This window comes from Callospermophilus lateralis, chromosome 13 (assembly GCF_048772815.1).
Source record: "Callospermophilus lateralis isolate mCalLat2 chromosome 13, mCalLat2.hap1, whole genome shotgun sequence".
In the NCBI taxonomy this organism is placed as follows: domain Eukaryota; kingdom Metazoa; phylum Chordata; class Mammalia; order Rodentia; family Sciuridae; genus Callospermophilus; species Callospermophilus lateralis.
Genome location: NC_135317.1, coordinates 96,587,235 through 96,606,605, shown reverse-complemented (window position 1 = coordinate 96,606,605; position 19,371 = coordinate 96,587,235). Strand labels below are relative to the sequence as shown.

Genomic DNA, 19,371 nt, shown 5'->3' with positions numbered 1-19,371 from the left:
GGAGGTGACAAAGTGGAGGATTCAGCCTGGATCCAGGGCTAGAGGTAGAACTAGGGCCTTTAGCCTGGGCCCTGCAGGGACTTGGCCTCTTCCTTATGAGAGGGAGAGGTCTGGGAGGAGGGGCTCAGAGCCTGTCATTGCTTTGAACCTGCATGAGGCCTGTGAGTGGCCCAGAGGGCATTGATGGGGCAGGTCTGAGCCCCGTGGGAGGTAGAACTCTATCCGGACACCAGACCTTGTCACTCCTTACTTGAAGCTGGTAAGGGAGGAGTTCTTGATGACCCAATATTTGTGGGAGGTTCTCCTGACTGGCCTTCACCTCCCCCTTGTAGGGATACTCCCAAGTTCTGTGTGGGGAAGGGAGTCCCACATAACCATCTTTTTGCATTGTTCAAAATTGCAAAGGCCTGGTCTCCTGGCCCCTCTTATGTGAGTGGGAGAAAAAAAAAATCATCAAAGATGGATGAGGCAATGCCAAATAATTGCTTCCTCTTCAGAGTATTGTCTGGTCTTGAGTGATTTCTACCTGCCTTCCCTGAACTCATGAATTTGGGCTAAAACACATGCACAGGTATAAAAATGGGGATGGAGAGGACTGGTTGCTGCTCATGAGTGGGTGGCTCTATTTACTGACATGAGGATGCCTGGGGGAGAAGTGGGTTTGGAGAAATGTGATTTGGGACAGTGGTTGGCCCAGAGTAGAAACTCACTATTTATGGAAAGAAAGAATGAATGAAATGTGGGTAGGCACCGGGCTCTGGGAATGGAGCCATGTGCCTCAGGGCACAGTGAGATAGAAGGTGCTACAAATTTCCAAGGTGAGCCAAGACCTGGGCTCTAGTTCCCACACATGTGCTGCGAGCGTGTGCTGTTGGCCATGGTAACTACAGGGGGTATGTCCTACTGCAGTATGCAGGCCAGACCCCTGCTTTCTGGTCTGCAGTGTAACTAAGTGCAAATGACTGGAAAGGAAAAATGGGAAGGGCATCGTGGCAAATAAAGGTGTCAGAGTGCTGGTCCTAGTTCTGTCACTGTGACTTCAGAAATTCTCTTTCCCTATCTTTGAAACGAGAAGGGTGCCCTTTGCCCTTCCTGTTCCACAAGGCTATGGTCAGATGTCCACAAGGTCACATTTGCGTGGTTTTCAGCATGAATGTGAATTTGGATCTTTGTCTATGGGAGTAGAGAGGCGAAGGAGAGTATGAAGTGTGTGTCTGACGTGTGTGACAATCAGAATTTGGTTTCTCTTTGGCCTGGCCTGTGTGTATATGTTTGTATGTCCATTTCTTTTTTTGTGTGTGTGTCTGTGTGTGTGAGAGACAGAATCCTTCCATGTACTCACACCTTTACATTCTTCTGGAGGGCTGGCATTTGAATATTTGAAAATTTGCAAATAGATGGGATGTTGTGCTTTTCCTGGCGGGCTGTGCCTGCTGCCTGTCTGGAGTGCATGTTCTATTTCTCTCTGCTGCCCGTGCTTCTCGGCACCCCACCCAACCTGTGCCTGGTGGCAATGTGGGCTGCAGATGCTGAGGTATGTGTTCAGTGGAGGTGCTTACAGGCATCTCCACAATCTCCACCACAATGTCGGCATCAGTGGGTGCTTGTGTGCATACACGCACTGGGCCTCCTCTAGACATCCAGAGGGAGACTCACACCTGCTTCCTCTCTTCTCCCTCAGGCCTGCCCTTGGATCAGGCTCCTCTCTGGACATGAGTGATGTGGCAGGCAGCAGTGTTAGATGGCATAGCATGATCTGCCTTGGGGGTGATTCTCTCAGGGAAGGAGCAGCATTTTCCCACCTCCCAGGTCCAGCAGGGCCCACTGGGCTGGGCCAAGTTCAGCAGTCCAGGGGCTGGAGCAGACTTGCTCTAAGGATAACCTAGATGTGTTGTTTTCCTCCTGAGCATGGACCCTGAGGTGACAGTCTCATTTTACCACACAGCCTGTCCACTTTCACAGGTGCCATCATCTCTGTCACCCTGACCTTCCATTAACCTTGTGTTTATAAGGACAGTATGTGTGGGGAAGAGACATTTTTCTGTATAAGATTAAGAAGGTCGATACTGTGCTTTACCCATTGAGCAGACTGAACCTCTGGCCAGGGCATCATGCTATGCAGAGGCACTACTTACATCTCGGAGGATGTGGATGGTGGCACATGGTAGCCCTGCCTTTGGCCATAGGCTGCTCTAAACCTCATGGGTATGCATGGCGGAGCATTTATTCCCTGCATGTTTTATGAGATGGAGTCAGGATCTGCCATAGGAGTGGCAGGCAGGGGAGTCACCTATGTGAATGTGCTTTGTTATCTGGAAATGATCAGGGAGAAGGGATAACTGCTCATCAAAGTTGCTCAAATAGTTCTCTGAAGGATGGGCAGGTGGAGGTGTGAGTGCCACTGGGCATGACATTTGAGCATCTATATGAACTGATATGACCTCTTTGTCCCTGCATGTGTGCTTCAAACATGAGATCCATGTATTTGCTAATAGCAAGGACTTAAAAGTCACCACTCAGTTGGAGCGGTGAAGATGGGGAGTCCACAGCACCTGTGGTGAATCTGCGGACGGCCGAGGACTCTGACCTACCTCCAGAAATCTGCTGGTGGCTGTGGGGCTTAAGCTTCCTAGAGAAGAACTGAACCTGTTCATTTTTCTTTCCCAGAAGAGACAGAAGGAGAAGACACCACATGTCGATGTGGGAGCCACGCAGCAGCCACCTGTATGTGTGTACCGGTTTGCGTGTTTGTGAGTGGTTCCGTGTGGGTGTGGGGACAATGTGTTTTTGTCCTTGCTGTGGACAAAGTGGCAGTGGGTGTGCATGTCAGCGTGTGCCTCGGCGTGTGTGTGTGTTCCATGCCCATGACCTGTGGACATGCCCTTCTGCACCTTTCAACATGTGCTTCTGTCAGCGTGTGTCAAGTACGCGGCCCTGTGCGTTGTTGCTCTTGTGTGTGGTCTGTGAGTGGGCATGTGTTGGTAATTAGCACCGGGTGTTCCCCCGTAGCAGTTGTGTATATCCGTGTGGGCCTCGGTGAGGGTGTGTGTGGGTACATGAGAGTCCCCTTGACAGTGGTGGGCGTGTGCCCGTGACATGTGAGGAGTGTGTCTGTCCTTCTGCCCTGGGAGCCCTCTCCTGTGCGCTCTTCTGCATGCCTCACATCTGCATTCCCACTGCCATGTGGTTGCTCCTCTAGGCCTGTGAGCTGCAGAGCTCAGGAGTGATTTTGAGCAGGAGCTGGTGGTAGTCTCTGTGTAGACCATCTCCTATGGATTTTATCAGCTCTTGTGGAAGAGACCCACAGGCCTCTCACTTTGGGGGTCGATGTCAAGATTTTTGCTACATAGATCTACTTGCCACTGTTCTTAACCTCTGTTGGTGTGTGAGCATGGTCCGTCTCCACCCTTGCTATTCCAGGCTGCAGTCTAAGGGAAAAGCAAGGGAGATGAAGGGGAGGAAATCTCTGACCTAGAATCCAGGGCCATTGGTGGGTATGGAGTAGGCTCCGGCTGATGTCCTGAATCCAAGGAGTACCAGGGAACGAGGGCCTTTGTACAACCGCCCTCGTAGACTCTGGGGACGTGGGAGTCGGTAATAGAGCTGATCCTCCCCTACCCCTTGGCTACTGCAGAACAGGGATTGGAGGGAAGAGCACCGTGGACGGGACTGGGAGGCATGGTCCATTGACCTACCTATTCATGGCCACTCTGCTCCTTGCATCTCTCTGTGCTTCCTGTCTCAGGTCTGAGGCGCTCCCATTTGCTCCCTCACCTTGTGCCCATTTGCTCATGGCCCCCGTGGCCGCCCTCCTTGGCCTGTGGCTGTTGGGTTCTGATGGCACTCCCCGTTTCCCCTTTGCCAGGAGGGAGAGGAGGCGCAGGCACCATATGTCGGTGTGGGAGCAGCGCACCAGCCAGCTGAGGAGACACATGCAGATGTCCAGCCAGGAGGCCCTCAACAAAGAGGAGGCCCCACCGATGAACCCCCTCAACCCCCTCAACCCACTGAGCCCCCTCAACCCGCTCAATGCGCACCCCAGCCTCTACCGGAGGCCCAGGCCTATCGAGGGCCTGGCCCTGGGCTTGGGCCTGGAGAAGTGCGAGGAGGAGCGCATCAGCCGTGGGGGATCCCTCAAGGGGGACGGAGGGGACCTGACCAGTGTCCTGGACAACCAGAGAAGCCCTTTGTCCCTAGGCAAGCGGGAACCACCATGGCTGGCCAGGCCTTGTCATGGGAATTGTGACCCCACCCAGCAGGAGACTGGGGGAGGGGAGACTGTGGTGACCTTCGAGGACCGAGCCAGGCACAGACAGAGCCAGCGTCGTAGCCGGCACCGCCGGGTCAGAACAGAAGGCAAAGAATCGACCTCGACCTCCCGGAGCAGGTCTGCCAGCCAGGAGAGGAATCTGGACGAAGGGGTACCTGCCGAGGGGGAGCAGGACCGTGAGCCCCGGGGAAGCCACGGGGGCAAGGAACCGACTATCCACGAAGAGGACAGGGGCCAGGACTTGAGGAGGTAAATGACTCCCCAGAGTGCCTAGAGGCAAGTAGCACAGGACAGGGTAAGGAATTCTTCAACAGGAGTCTTTCTCAGCCCGTTTCCCCTTTAATAAAATGGTAGATGAGGCTGAAATGCCCTTTAGAAGGTATGAATAAATATCACAGGCAATGGGATCCATCCCCCTGAAGACGATGTCTGGTCTTCTCGGGCATCTCTGCTGGGGGTGGGCACAGATGGAGGGACGGGAATCAGGCAGTGGGTGTGGCCTGCGGGGCTTGCCCCTCCACCTGGCCGAGTGGGGCTGGAAGGGATCCTGCTGTGTGTGCTCAGCAGGCCCCCTCCAGCTCTGGCCACCTCTCCCTCCCTCTCCAGAACCAGCAGTCTGATGGTGTCCAGGGGCTCTGGGCTAGCAGGAGCCCTCGATGAGGCAGAAACACCCCTAGTCCTGCCCCAACCTGAGCTGGAGGTGGGGAAGGATGCCACGCTGACCGAGCAGGAGCCGGAAGGCAGCAGTGAGCAAGCCCTGCTGGGCGACGTGCAGCTGGATGTGGGCCGGGGCATCAGCCAGAGCGAGCCTGACCTCTCCTGCATCACGGCCAACACTGACAAGGCCACCACTGAGAGCACCAGCGTCACGGTCGCCATCCCCGAAGTGGGCCCCTTGGTGGATTCGACAGTGGTTCACAGTGAGCACAGTCCCTGGCCCCTTTCCACCCACGGCCCGCTCCACCCAGGGCCAGGCACAGCTGGCTCTGGGGTTCTTGCAGCAAAGCTTCATAGAAAGTCCCCACCAAAAGTTCTTTGGGTAGAACATGGTGGTGGTTTTCTTTTGCAAAGTGAAAAGGTTTTTTTCTCAATCTTATATTTTGCCCATAAAATTTCCTTAAGCTTTGGTCCTCTGACTATCCTAGATTCATCAGAGGGATCCTATGTGACTGGGTACCCAGTTCCACGTCCAGCTATTTGATTTAACTTTTGAATATTTGGTGGTGTTCTCTGTGGCCTCTATGGTGCTCTGCACCAGGGCAAATGAGGAGGGAACCCCTGCTAGGGTGCACTGTGGCAAGAGGGCTCTTTCTGGCCCTGGTTCTGATCACTAAAAGTGGCCTCCCAAAACCTCTGCATCTCTCCAGACCTCAGTTTGGCATCTGTAAAGTGAGCCTTGAACTAGAGAATCTGAGGTCTTTCCCTGCTAACATTTTATGATTCCATTACTCTTTATCAATTCTTTTTCTCCTACGAGCTTTTAGTCACACTTTCTCTCTGAAGAAGTTCCTTCAGGCAACAGATGTTCATCTGTAAAACTTTAAAGGGAAACATAGCAAAAAAAGATCATTTCACCTTTGACCCCACCCCTCCCGGCCTCAGTCCCACCAACTATACTCTCCTGAGTTGTTTTCCTTCCACTTTTCCACACTTTTCTTCCACACATGTCTTCTCCTGTTCCTGTTTGCCTTTTTTCCATGGCTTGCTCTCTCTTCTTTCATATTTTCCACAATCAAAATTCTGTTCTGCTTTGAAAAGTGAAATCTTGCGTGTCCAGTGCTTCCTGGGGCTAACTCGGGCGTGTCTGAGGACTCCAGACTCGGTCTCTTTTGGTGTCTGTTTTATTTTTATACTTTAATAAATGTTTTGGATCCTCCTTCATGAGAAATAGCCCAAGAGAGCTTGACTGTCCCTCTGTTCCCGTTCCAGGGCTAGTCTGTGGCCTTGGGCACAGGTATGTGTGTGATAGGAAGGCTTTTGGATATACCACATGAGTCACCTTTTGGAAGGCCCCAGCGAGGTGTCAGGACCACAGAGGTTTGCTGCCCACCCGGGGTACCAGAATAGAGTCACTCACTGAACAGAGTAGTGGGAGGGGCTGGCTGGGTCTCCCTCCCTATTCTGTTAGCCTCAGCCTCCAGCCATCTTCACCTATATGGGGACTCGAGTATGGAAACAGAACAGTGGCCCAAGAGGTGTACTCATCCTCTGGCTCCATGGTCCTCCCAGCTTGGCTTGTAGTCACAGACCCATATTCGTATGACTACTGCATTCTCATCTCTACATTCACCACGGCTAGAAAAGGCACAGCCAAAATCGGCAGCTGCAAACAAGAGTAATAGTTTCTTGAGATCTTCCCCTGCAACATGATGTCATTGAAAGCATATAGGATTTTTAATCCCAAACCCATCCTAGCTGGATGACCTTAGGCAAGGTGCTTATGTCCTGGAACTGTCTGTACAATGGGAATAATAATTTATGCCACTCAGGGTTTATTACTATAAAAATTCAGTGAGTTCAATAAGAATCCGGAGTTTAAATATCTAAATTTTGTAAATTTTTCAACCATGCTGTTTGCTGGGCCATGGAAATTCAACTATAAAGGAAGAGACGTGACCATTATCCTTTGTGTGGCATAGAAGATTATGTCACATAGAATTTGGACAAGGGGAAGGACTTAACTTTATTATAGAAAATACCCCCAGTGTTTGCAGAGAGCCTGGCTGGGGGCATCCCGGCACCCCTTTCCCAACTGTGCTGCCCCCAACTGTAATTGAAGGGCACTGTGCCAAGTTTCTGAAAATTCCAACATGTTCCTCTTGCAGTTAGCAACAAGACTGATGGAGAAGCCAGTCCCTTGAAGGAGGAAGATATCAAAGAGGAGGAAGAGGAGGTAGAGAAGAAGAAGAAGAAGGAGAAGCGTGAGACAGGCAAAGCCATGGTGCCCCACAGCTCCATGTTCATCTTCAGCACCACCAACCCGTGAGACACTTTCCAGTGCTACCCCTTTGGCATGAGGGCAGATAACCAGGGTTTGAGCCAGAGTGATAGGAGGAGGGATGCGAGCCTTCCTAGTAGAAGGTGACCAGACATAGAAACATCCAGGATCCAATAGGTGAGGTCAGCCATTAAGTCAAAAGCCTCTGAACTCTGTGCCCACAGTCTACAGAGTAACTGAAGATGGGAGAGATGTCATGAGAAAAGAACCCCTTCACCCATTCTTTGGTCAGTAAGTGGTATGGAAGGAAGAAGGATATTTACTTGAGGAGGTGTCACCAAACATCCCAAAAGGGAGCAGAGCTGAGACCATAGATCCTAGAATGACCACATCATCCACAGGAGTTTCATTGGGCATGCTCTCAAAGCAGAGCTTGGTGAAGGAGATGAGGTTGTCAGGGAAAAGTCTAGAAGGTCAGGTTCAGGAAGGATAGGATTTGGAAGAAGCAACTGCCTTCTGCCTTGGAAGTGACATGCAGATTATCTTCTGAGACTAGGAGGACCCAGAAACCTTTAATGGGCATACGGGTGGCAGGGTTCAGGTGGCATTCTGGGATGGGAGGAACCCAGGTTAAGCCGTCAGTCATTGTAAGTCTGGAAAGTAGAATATAGAATATACTTCCATCCCAATAGCCTGTGAAAACCAATTGTTGTTCTTATCAGGAATTTTAATTAGAATCAAGGCCTGTTTTTGTATCTTGGTTCCTTATAGTTTTCTGGGCAGGTCCCAGCTACACAGCGGGGAAGACCCTGAGATGCAGTGGAGGGCACTCCCTGGCTACCTGAGATTGGGTTGTGTAGCCTGATGCCATTTGCTCCTGTGGCTGTTTGCTTGCGGATGATGTGTCGTGTCTTGTGGGTTCAGCCTCTAAGCAATCTGAGTACCTTCCTCCACTGGGGCTGATGATGAAGGGTGGTGCCTGAGAAATTAAGTTGCTCTTCCTGGAGGCTTCTTCTGAAGAGGGCCTGGCTGTGTGGAAGAGGCCAGGGTTGAGTGGAAGAAGTAAGAGGATAGGGAGGGGACAGACAAGTGCCCAACTTGGTGAGGCCAGCTCAGCAGGTCTCGTCTTCCCCACAGGATCCGGAGGGCCTGCCATTACATTGTGAACCTGCGCTACTTTGAGATGTGCATCCTCCTGGTGATCGCAGCCAGCAGCATTGCCCTGGCCGCGGAGGACCCTGTCCTGACCAACTCGGAGCGCAACAAAGTAGGTGTACGGGGGCCATTTGCTGATCTCTATGGTTCTCTGGGACCTGCCCCATCCCTACCCCTCTCCTCCAGTTGCAATTGAAGGTGAGCCAAGATTGGCAGGAAGTTTGCTGGGGAATGAGAAAACATGGAGAAATTTCCCACTCCTATTTCTCAGAAGTATGACCATTCCAGAGAAGCCCCTCACAATCCCCCAACCATACTATATGCCTTTATGCTGCAGCTGTGAGTCTTCACCCAGAACCAGCCAGGGCTTGAGAGGGGGTCTGCAGCTACCTGCAGGCTCAGGGGAATCTGACAAGAGTCTAGATTGATGCACGCACAAAGCGGGAGCTACAGCTTTATCACAGGGGGTTGAGAGATCCCTGGGATCCCACGAGTGTATGTCAGGAGATCTGAGGGTGGCAAGGAGGGGAGGGACTGTCGGTGATTCCAGACCAAAACAGAGCAAGTTTTGTGGGAGAAATTCAGACCCAAAATGTTAAGTTCTGGCCAAAGAGAGGAAATGGTCAAGGACTGGCCACTGGGCCACGTGGCTCCAGCAGGCTTCAGGGCCCTCTTGTCACTACCTCCACCTCAATTCAACAGCGGTTGTAATTCCACATACCTTTGTTCTTAGGGGGCGTGGTGGGAGCCAGGGTAGTTGTGCAGGACTGAAGTGTATATGTACCCTGGTGGCCTATGTGCTCCTCTTCCCTCTCCCTGTGTCTTACAGGTCCTGAGGTATTTCGACTATGTGTTCACGGGTGTGTTCACCTTTGAAATGGTTATAAAGGTAAAAATTCTCCTGAGAAAACCTGGGCTCCAGGGTTTGGATGGGTCGCCTGTCTGCTCCTTGAGTTTAGGGTCTTTCCCCAATGATGCCATATAGTAGCTCATGACAGAGCCTTAGGAGAGTCTTTGCTGATTCCTTCACTCACCTCTGAATCCTGAGGACATCTGTGTCAGCGAGACATACCTATGTAGCTGTCTTTGGGCTGTACAAACCTGTACATGTGACCCGAGTAGTGGGAAGACACTCTCCCCTCTGCCCAGTGTACTTCCTAGATTGAGCCTGGGCAGGTGCCAAGGCAAAGGGTCAGGTAGAGGTGAGACTTCCTGGACTCCGTCCAATCCTAGGTGTACTCCCTTCAATCACCATGATATCCCCCACCCCCACATGCCTATCTTGTTCCCAGTCTCTCATCTGGGTTTTACCCACCTGTGCATATGTGGCAAGGTCTGGAGCTCTGGGCCACAAAGAACAGGAATCTAGTTCCACCCCGTGTGGCTAAGCGAAAGGAGCCTCAGCGGTCACCATTACCTGGAGCGAGCCTGTTGGACACCCAGTCTTGCTCCTCAGGTCTCAGGGTAGGGTTGGTTGAGGAGATGGTGGCAGTAGAGGCGCTGCCGTGATGAGCCAAAGCTCACGACTGTCATCCGCCCTTGCTGAGCTCACCTGTGGTTGTTTATACCCTTGTCCTGCAGATGATAGACCAGGGCTTGATCCTGCAGGATGGGTCCTATTTCCGAGACCTCTGGAACATCTTGGACTTTGTGGTGGTGGTTGGTGCATTGGTGGCCTTTGCTCTGGCGTAAGTGGCTTGATTCCTATTTTGTTCCCTTTTCTTCCCCCTCTTCCTGGAGACTCGGTTGATTCAAGGCCTTCTCCGTGGCCAGCCTGAGAAATGAAACAGTGGGTCCAAAGAGTGCTGCCCCGGGAATCTGCTTACCACTTGTCCTCCACCGACCTCCTAAGGGCTTCACAGCTTCAGCTCATGTGACCTTAATGCTCCTGCTTCCCCTGTCCTGCCAGAAAGCATCAGGAGGCAGAAGTCGGAGGCCCCAGCACAGGAGGAGCTCGGGGTGTTGGCAATGCCTCCATGCACCTAGAAGCAGACTCAAGGACAGCACATGTGTCTTTTCATTCTTAAGTCTATCAAAGGAACAGCTCGAAAGAGGGATGCAGAGGGAGAGCAGTTCGTGTTTCCAGAGTCCTGTGCACAGGAAGGTTTTTGCCCTTGAGTAGGGGTAACCAAGAACTAGTGCAGGGACATAAAGATTATACGGATATGTTTCATCTCCAGACATCATGACTTTCCAAACCCTCCTGACTACACACTTAAGAAGATGGTCTTAAGCCATTCAGGTGACTAAACCATGTTCATTTCATTTGAGGGACTTTCTCCCCCACACACATTGATACTACTGTAGCAGGTTTTCAGTCATATTCTCATATTTCCTGTGGAACTCAGCCAATGGAGGGGGCTCTCCTAACCCTCTACTATCCCAATTCTAGCTAAGAAATAGGGATACTGTTGGGGCATGTTGGAAACCAGGTGTTGGGAAGGCCCCAGCAGGACTGATGACAGCCTCTGAGCTCTGTCCATACCTTGTCCTATGGAGAGCAGCTTCTGTCTCTTCCAGGTGACACAGTAGAATTCCCTGAGCCATCCTTCCAGCCTCTTTAAGTAGGAACCACTCCTTCTAAGCAAGGTGAGCTCCACATTATTTCTGATGAAACAGAAGGAAGCTCAGCAGCATGAGGGAAGGGACAAAGTGTCTCCGTAGGTTTCCTCTTTGCAGGTATAAGCTGTTAGGAGGTCAGTCATCCCTCCTCCCTGCAAACACCGCCAGCTTCCATTCCTTATCCATCCTGGAAGGAGAAAAAAAGGTGGGGTGAAGTTCAGAAGAATGCTTCCCAAGTAGGTGCACTCTGTCAGCAGGAGAGGGGAGAGCTCCCCAGCTGTGCTAAGAGTCGAAGCTCATCCAGAACCAGAAAGGACTGCTGCAGCAGCCACTGAGACCCTCCAAAAGAGAGCGTGGTTGAGTGTGACTCTGAGATTGGCTGGCAGTCAGGATGAGTCTGGTGTGCCTTGTCCCCTTGTGCTCTAGTGTAGTAACCCCACTGGACTCTGGTGGAATTGCCTTTCCCCTCCCAAAAGGAAACTTTAATTAGACATGCGTGAACTGTTCCCAAGGAAATTTCACACAAGTATCACAGGTTCTCCCAGCAGTGTCAAAACACCCAGATCTTCCTTGTCTCTCTTGGGAAGATGTGTTAGTCTACCTTTGTCCTAAGGTAGCCCACCTTATTTTTGATTAGAGATAAATAAAATATTACCCTTGAGTTCTCAAAAGGTCAAGTTACCTTCTAATTCTGTCAGTTCATTTGCATGCATTATTCCCCATGTAATTCTCTCATTTTGACTCAGTAGAATAGTTTGTCTTTGGTTAAAGGGTGAAGAGAGAGCAGGTACAGGAAAGAACTCAAAGGAACTTGAGGAAGAACAGTGTTCACTGGGGTGGTGGGAAAGGTGTGGGCTGTGGAGTCGGGCAGAGCCTAGTTTGAAGATCAGCCCCTCTCCCTTCCAGCTGTGTGTCCTTGAACCACACCAAAAATATTAATCCTCCCTACCTCAGTTATCTCAAAAATGGAGATAGGGTGTGTAAAGTGTTTAGCACAGGGCCTGGCAGTGTGAGTGATCAGTAAACATTAATTCTCTGCTTTATCCTTCTAACTCTCACTTCCTGTCATGAACTCTGAATATAGGAGCGATGTATGTGATGGTGCATAATGCATGTAGATAGTTGAAGATGGACTTGGGCCAGTCCAAGAACTGTGTGACTGTTTCTCACCCATCCGCCCCCACGGGTGTCCGTGAGCCTGGTAACCAGGCAGGTGTGTCGGTGCCCGTGGGTGGCAGGTTAGAGGTGCAATTTAGAAGTCCCTGTGTGCTTTCCCTCTGCACAGTCCAGCTGTCTTTCCTGGGGCTCAGAGTTACAACGATGTGCTGTGGGCTTGTCATCTGTCTTGTTCTTTCTCTGTGCTCTTTGAAACATGGCAGTGGTGGCTTTAGTGCTGGTGGCAGGGGAAGCCTTAACAGCCCTGGACCTGAAGGCTCTCTCTTGGTCCTCAGACCAGGTACAGTGCAGAGAACTCCAGAAAGCCCCTGGGTTGGGGTCCCTGCTTATGTGATGGATTGACAGTTATGATCCATCACTTGCTTTTAGTGATGTCACTTCTCGAACTTTCTCTTCATTTCTCCCCCAAATGCTGCTGGTCTTGCCCACCCTTCTCCATACACTCTGTCATCATCCTTCCAAGCTTGCCATGCCTAGTCCCTCTCCCTTTTCTCTGCTCATGAAGCAGGTCCCCTGCTCTCCCCTCCTCTGGTTTTTATCACATTTGCTGAAGTCCAGGTCATGCTTTCTCTCACCCATATGCCCATGCTTCCTAACTCTGCTCCTTCCCCTTCTCATTGAGGGCACCCAGAGAATTCAGCTCTACTATCACATTGGTAGGGTTAGCAGGAGTCCCACTTGACAGCATCTTGAAGGCATGGTCTGGGGAAGAGAGCCTGTGTCCCCCAGCGTCAGGGGCTCAGGCCAGCAGGAAGCCAACCGTGGGTTTTCAGCCTCTCTCCTTGTGGTTGTATAACTTTGATCCTCATTGCCCATAGATTTGCCCCACAGAATGTCCACCATTCAGATAACCTTATTCCTGTCCTGGTTTCTTTGTATCCTCCTTGAAATTGAACCTTGCCTTGCTGAGGCTTCTGCAAAGGCTATTGCTCAGTCAGTTTGAACAACTGATGGAGGTTGCCATGGTAGCACCATTATGTGGCTCCTCAGAAACCAGAGGTGATTTGGCATCCCTTCCACCAATGCCAGCCAGACCCTTCTCAGAACCCAGTCTGACTCACAAGAGCAGTGTCCCTCACCAAGGGGAGGGAATAGCCTCCAGCTGAATTCTCAAAGAAAGCTGCACTGTCCACCAAGTCCTGTCGCAGAGATCTGCACCTGCCGTCACGTGCTTCCTAAAGCTTATGTATTATGTATGTAGTTGCTGGAGAGAGGTCACTGTTCTTCTTTAGCCACATACATACTAAATGAATTCTTTATAATGTAAACCTGCCAAATTCCATTTGGAAACTTGACGGACTTTTGATGAGAAGAGGGAGGGGATTTGTTATCAGCATGCACGTACCAGTGGATAGGAAAATCAACAGAAAGATACCCACTCTGCATCTCTTCTGTTCTTCTCAGTCCACTTTTACATTATAAAGCATTTATAAGAACACTCAGGTCTCCTCCTAAGCCCAGAGTCTCTGTAGGGAGGTGGGCAGGTTTTGGCAGGGGGTGGGAAGAGCTCTCCCTAATTCCACTGCCCTCACAATAACCCACTTTCTGGGCCATATGGAGACACGGAGTGTTTGCCAACTATAAATGTCCCCAGCTATGCCTTTTCCTCTTTGAGGTTTCAAGAAAAGTCTGGTGAGTGGCTGGGTCTATGAAACCTTTGTCTTTTATTTTTCTTCTTCTGAAAAGGAGGGATTCTTCTGTGGTGACTTTTTTTTCTACTGAAGAACCAGATACTGCTTCCCTTAATTTCCTGAGACCCTGTTGCCATCGCTTCTGCTTCCTGGCCTCCTGGGTGGGAAGGTGGAGATGGTTACGGCCTTGGCATTTCTGGGTACCTGCATATCAGGTGCATTCTTGCACTTCAGGGCACCTCACCCCACCCCAAGGCAGCTGCCTGTGGGATAGGTCACGTGACCACCACACAGGTCGTCTTCTTGAGCCTTACAGGACCCTGCATGGTGAAGGTGCTGTGTCCACGTGGCTCATGTCTTCCAGGTTTATGAAGGAAGTTGTGCAGGCAGGTAGATAAGGACAGCATCTTGGAGGGGAAGCGCTGGAGAGGCCTGGAATGCCTTGTTTGGGGGACCTTCACCTTCCATTTCCACTGTTCCATGGGATGTCACTTGGCTTGTTCAACTCACATGGGCAGGTGAGCTGTCCTGTGTTCCATTCTCAGTAGTAAGCTCACAGCTGTGATTGCTTGTTGGCACAGATGTTTTAACAGAAACAGGACTGGCGACTCTGCTTCTCCTTCCTCCCCCACCTGGGACTCACTCTACACGTGCATCAGTCAGTCATGTGGGCTCTCTGGCTGCTGATGCCAAAGCTTCCCATGGCTGTTTGCTGTTGTGGCAGGGCAAGAGGTGAGGTCAGGACTCCTTGGCACACCAGGGGATCTGGCTCACAGCCGCACTTGGCCTTTCATTATTCAGTCCTTGGCCAGAAACAAAAACATGAGTCAATCTGCCTCTTGATGCCAGAAGGAACTGGAGTTCCCACATTAGCTTTTATTACATTCTTTTCATTCAAGTGTGTCACTTTCCTGACACTTGACATTCTGCCCTCATCGCTAAGATGCAGAAGGTCTCTCGAATGCATTCAGAACTAGCCATGGCGGCAGAGCTGCTTCCAAATTCATTTAGTGAAACACAGGCACAAAGGATTCCAGATTTGGAAGGTCCCGATGCAGCCACGTGACATGCTCTTCTGTTCTGGTTTTTGTGGGGGTTTGTGATTTTGATGGTGAGAATGTGCACACCCAAGAGAGGAGTGAATGATATTCAGAATCAAAATGAGAGTAGAGCTCATGCGTGGTGAGTATATAGGGACAAGAGAGCAAATTTTTCACTGGTGGTCATGCTCCTGTTCTCCTGTTCTCCTGTCTATGTATAAGGCAGCCCCCCCACCCCGCCCCGTCCCCATAAACTTCAAGCTTTTTCCAGGGAACTTCCTTCTTGACAGCCCCTGCTCATAGAACTGAAAGGGGAGTCTCCCAAAGGAAACTGACTACACATTCATTTTGTAGGGGGAGAAAGGTGGACAAAGTCCTAGCTCATGCAAAGAGGACCCATTTACCACAGAGCCAGATGGGCCATTCAGTTCCCCCATTATGGAAGAGAATGAAGGTTTAAAATTGAATTTAGGCATCAGGTAGCCCATTAACTGTGGATTTAGGACAGCGGCTGGAAAGGAATTGGAAATTTCCTATAGTGAGCATATAGAATATTGTTCCTTGAGACTCCAGTGTTAAGAGTCACCTCAAGAGTAACTTCATCTAGCTTTGTGCCCAGGCAGGGACTCTAAAGGTGATCAATGCCATGGATTCTTGGGGTGCCCACTGCTACTTTACATCCTAAATGCCTTAAATGGTTTGGGTGAGACAAAATAGAAGCCACACTGAGGGACTGCCTGAGACGACATCAGTTCCCAGTCTACCTGCTGTTGGCACCAATCCTCAGCAAGTATGCGTCTTGTGAACATTGGAAAATGTGTTATCTATTGCATGCAATGTTGGTGCTGCTGAGGAGACCTCTTTAGAATTTCACCTTCAGACCTTTATTTTCTGGGCACAAATGCCCAGGTATTTCTCTTTATCCAGAGCACAATCTGGGAGATGGTTGATTATAAACAACATTGCAATCTGTGGCTCCAGAACCAGGCAAAATGAAATGGTCCAATCAGGGACCACAGCTTTATCCACATGGTACCCAGCAACTGATCTAACTAGACCTAGATACAAAAGGCGAGGCTTCACTGCTATGGGAAGAGCCCAGTCCAGCAGGATTAGTGGAAACCCATCACAGTGCCCCCCAGATTTAAAAGTAGGTTTTAGAGTAATTTAGGACAGAAGACTTCGCAAGGGGACTCGAGAAATATCAGCCCATATCATGTGACCAGCCAGCCATCTGCTTAATCCACACTCATAGGGGCACAGCATAGGACTGAATATTAGTCTCCATCTGGGAGAATATATTAGCTGGACTTCAACTGACAAAACCTTCCTTGAAAGATCAGCAGACGGGGGGTCTTTGGGTATGTTTAGAATTCAAAGACTTAGAAGAAATACAAATCAGGTCACTGTTCACCAGACTAAATAACAAAACTCCTAGGAGACAGATGCTTCGCTGCCTCCTGCTGCTTCTCAGAACTTGGACAAAAATACATTCCAGTTGGAGTATTGCGATGTGTACTGCAGAGGAGAAAGTTTGCAAAAGGCTCTCATGAGTGTGTATGAGAAGCTGGTTGAAGTCCACGTGCAGGAAGGACGGGATTATGCACGAGGCACTAGGCATGGAGCTAGTTCTCTAGGTACAGAACAAAGATGAGAGGTAACATTGAAATTAAGGTTCTTGGGTGGCAAGAAATTGAGGCATGGGCCAGAAAGAGAAATAATTTTCAGTGGTAGCAACTAAGCAGTAATAAGGTCAAAGTGCTGAATTTAGATTCTTTACCCAAGTAGTGAGCTGGCCTTATGCAAGGTCTAGTGAGACAGGTATTGCCAGTGCAGAAAGGAAAAATTCCTTCCCATTTCCATGAGCACTTTATCAAATGACAGTCTCCCTTTACAGGTAAGAAATGAATTTCTGGGAGCTTGACTAGTTTGCCTCTTTGGACTAGTGAATAGCAAAGCTGCTTCTTAAGCAACCTCGGTGTGCCAATTTAGAGTTTAGTGTTTTCTCCATTGTACTAAGCTCTCTTCTGCCATGATGTTCTGGTGAGTTTCAACCATTAATCCTTGGAAACTCAGAGCAGTGGCTTGGTATGGCTCTCTCCTCAGCTGCCCCATCCTGGCTAGACCTGCAGGCCAGATGGAGAAGAGCATCCATGAGCTTGTCCATCTTGATGTTTCATCTGTAACTATTTCTTCCTGTGAACAGAATCTAGACTCGTTAAGGGGAGTGAGATAGCTTAGTGTTTGAGCTCAGAAATGGCTGGTTCCTTTTACTGTGCCCTTCTTTGATTGAAACCCTCCAATAGTTCCCATTTGAAAGGTATCATTACATCACACAGAGCTTAGGTTTGAGTCAGGAAGCTTAGATCTGAATCCCAGCACTATTAATTATTAGCTGACTTAACGCTCTGAACTACTTTATTGTAAATATAAATTTAAAATTACTATCTTTTTGTCCTATGAGAATTAAATAAGATAACATATATTTAGTGTTCGAAACAGTACCAAACACTTAAGTTGTATAATAAATGATAGTTATTATTGCCTACCAAATTGTAGTCCCAATTCTTTAGCAAGACACTTGAGGCCCCTCCCAGCATGACCCTTCCTCCTGTCTCACACTCCTGCAAGCTCAGCCCTTCCCAGGATTAGAGATTCCTGCAGATCCCTGTGTTCTTGCTTCCTGGGCTCATGGAGGAAGCCTTGACACTTAGAGTGAAGGGCTCTTCAGATCCTGATGTCCCACTCTGCCCCATGGAAGAAGAGTGAGTTCTTAGCAGAAATCAACTTAAGTGTGTGTGTCCTTGGAGAAAAGGACCTGGGAACCAGAGAGCAAGATGACAGTGAATGACAAATGATTACACATGACAGATCTGGAGGGCAACTTGACAACTGAGCTGAAAATTTCTTGTCTTTTCTGATGAGACATAAGAGAAATGTTGTTGTTGTGTTCCCCCCCCCCTCTTCTGGAGAGCAGCCAGGAACTTACTAGATAAGTAGGAAATAAGTGGTAAAATGTGTGTCCCCATTGAGTTCCAATTTAGGTGGGATCAGTACATCCTAGTGTGTGGAATTATCCTCAAATCTTATCATTAGAGTCAATTATTAAACCTGTTAAAATTCCATTAATTACTAGGCAATATGAAAAAAATTATAGTATTATCAAATGATTATTTAGGTGACTCATAACACATGAATTATTTCTTAAAGAGTATGCTTCAATTAAAGTGCTCAAAGAGTTTGTCCTCTTAGCTGAGTGAAACACCTCCATTGCAACTTGTTGGCTTCCATAATGGATTTCAGAGAGGTGCTTTAGTCTAGTCCATGTGTAAATTATATTTTAATTAATGAAAAAATGTTGAGGCTTTTCATGACTCTGGCTTTGTTATCTAGCCAATGGTACTATTCCAATGGCAATTCTCAAGTTGGTGCTAACCCTATCTTAACAAAAGACAGGATGCAAGTATATTTTCTATATCATTCAAAATCATAGCTGTTTTTTTTTTTAATTGTTTTTTTGCTGGGGATTGAACCTAGGGCTTCACACACACTACAAAATCATTGCTTTTCAGTGGCTGTTCTGTAGTAAGAGACATTTGAAAGCTGTGCAGAGCAATGATAATCTTTATTTCTCTTTTGCCCATGTTTGCTCCTCCTGATTAAGTCTCTGGGAGTCTGAATGGGACAAATCCCCCGCTTCCCCAGGAGTTTGGTAGACACACTCAGCTCTCAATGTACCAAGGAATCCCCTTTTCCAAAAACGGAGGCAATATAGTGGTTAGAAACCCTTTTTTGTTCCATATTATTTTGCTAGGATTTGGCAGGGTTGGGGGAGGCTAAGTATAAAGAGCAAATTTTGTCCTTTATCCAGGTGGTATGGAAGGTATAAGAAACCTTGGGCCTTCCTACCTTAGATGGTTCTGGTGTGGAGCAATTCAATTGCTGCTGAATATAAAGGTCTCTGAGGTATGGGCCTGGGCTGAGCAGGAGGTGTATGGGATCTAGACTAGCTGCCTGGGTATGGGTGCCCCACCCTGCTCCTACATTCTGAGAATGTGGGAGACTCTCCCCTAGTTTTTCCTCAAGACATGTAGCCAGAGGAAAGAAGAGTGACTTATGTTGTCATTTGGTTAATTTTCAATCAAACAATTCTGTGTCACCCATGGCAGCTTACGAGTACACTTAGTTGTGTGTGTATTCACTTGAGGTCTCTTGTCTTCTAGATTAGGTAAATTCTAAGATTAACCACCTCATTTGTTCCAGCACCTGGAACAGTGCCTGACATAGGTGAAGGACTCCACAGATGCTTGTTATATGAAAGAATAAAGGTGTGTTTCACTGACCTACTGATGCCCAACCTCGCTTGAGGAAATGCCATTACAACTCAAGGAAAGATATTTCTGTCTTCTGAACATTTGGAGGTTATCACATAAATATTTAAGTTTATAAGGCCTTAAGTTTAATTCCCAGATCTCTATTCATTTGGTATTTATAGTGAAAATTATTGTATTGTTGAATATGGAATCACTGATGAGATAAAATGGACATTAGAAGTCTGTTTGTGACATATATGCCCCCCCCCAAATCCTAATAAAATAT

General features: G+C 48.9%; 1 protein-coding gene across 3 annotated transcripts in view; it reads left to right on the top strand.

The window, feature by feature from the left end:
- The window catches only part of Cacna1e (calcium voltage-gated channel subunit alpha1 E), a 294,495-nt gene that overhangs the window by 221,525 nt on the left and 53,599 nt on the right, over window positions 1-19,371 (top strand). For 2 of the 3 annotated variants that reach the window (XM_076832426.2, XM_076832425.2), the window contains exons 19-25: window positions 2,668-2,724; window positions 3,866-4,519; window positions 4,877-5,190; window positions 7,096-7,252; window positions 8,346-8,475; window positions 9,193-9,252; window positions 9,945-10,051. In XM_076832426.2, coding sequence (XP_076688541.1) covers window positions 2,668-2,724; window positions 3,866-4,519; window positions 4,877-5,190; window positions 7,096-7,252; window positions 8,346-8,475; window positions 9,193-9,252; window positions 9,945-10,051 — 1,479 coding nt within the window. The remainder of the gene's footprint in view (window positions 1-2,667; window positions 2,725-3,865; window positions 4,520-4,876; window positions 5,191-7,095; window positions 7,253-8,345; window positions 8,476-9,192; window positions 9,253-9,944; window positions 10,052-19,371) is intronic. The other variant, XM_076832427.2, reaches the window with a different exon arrangement.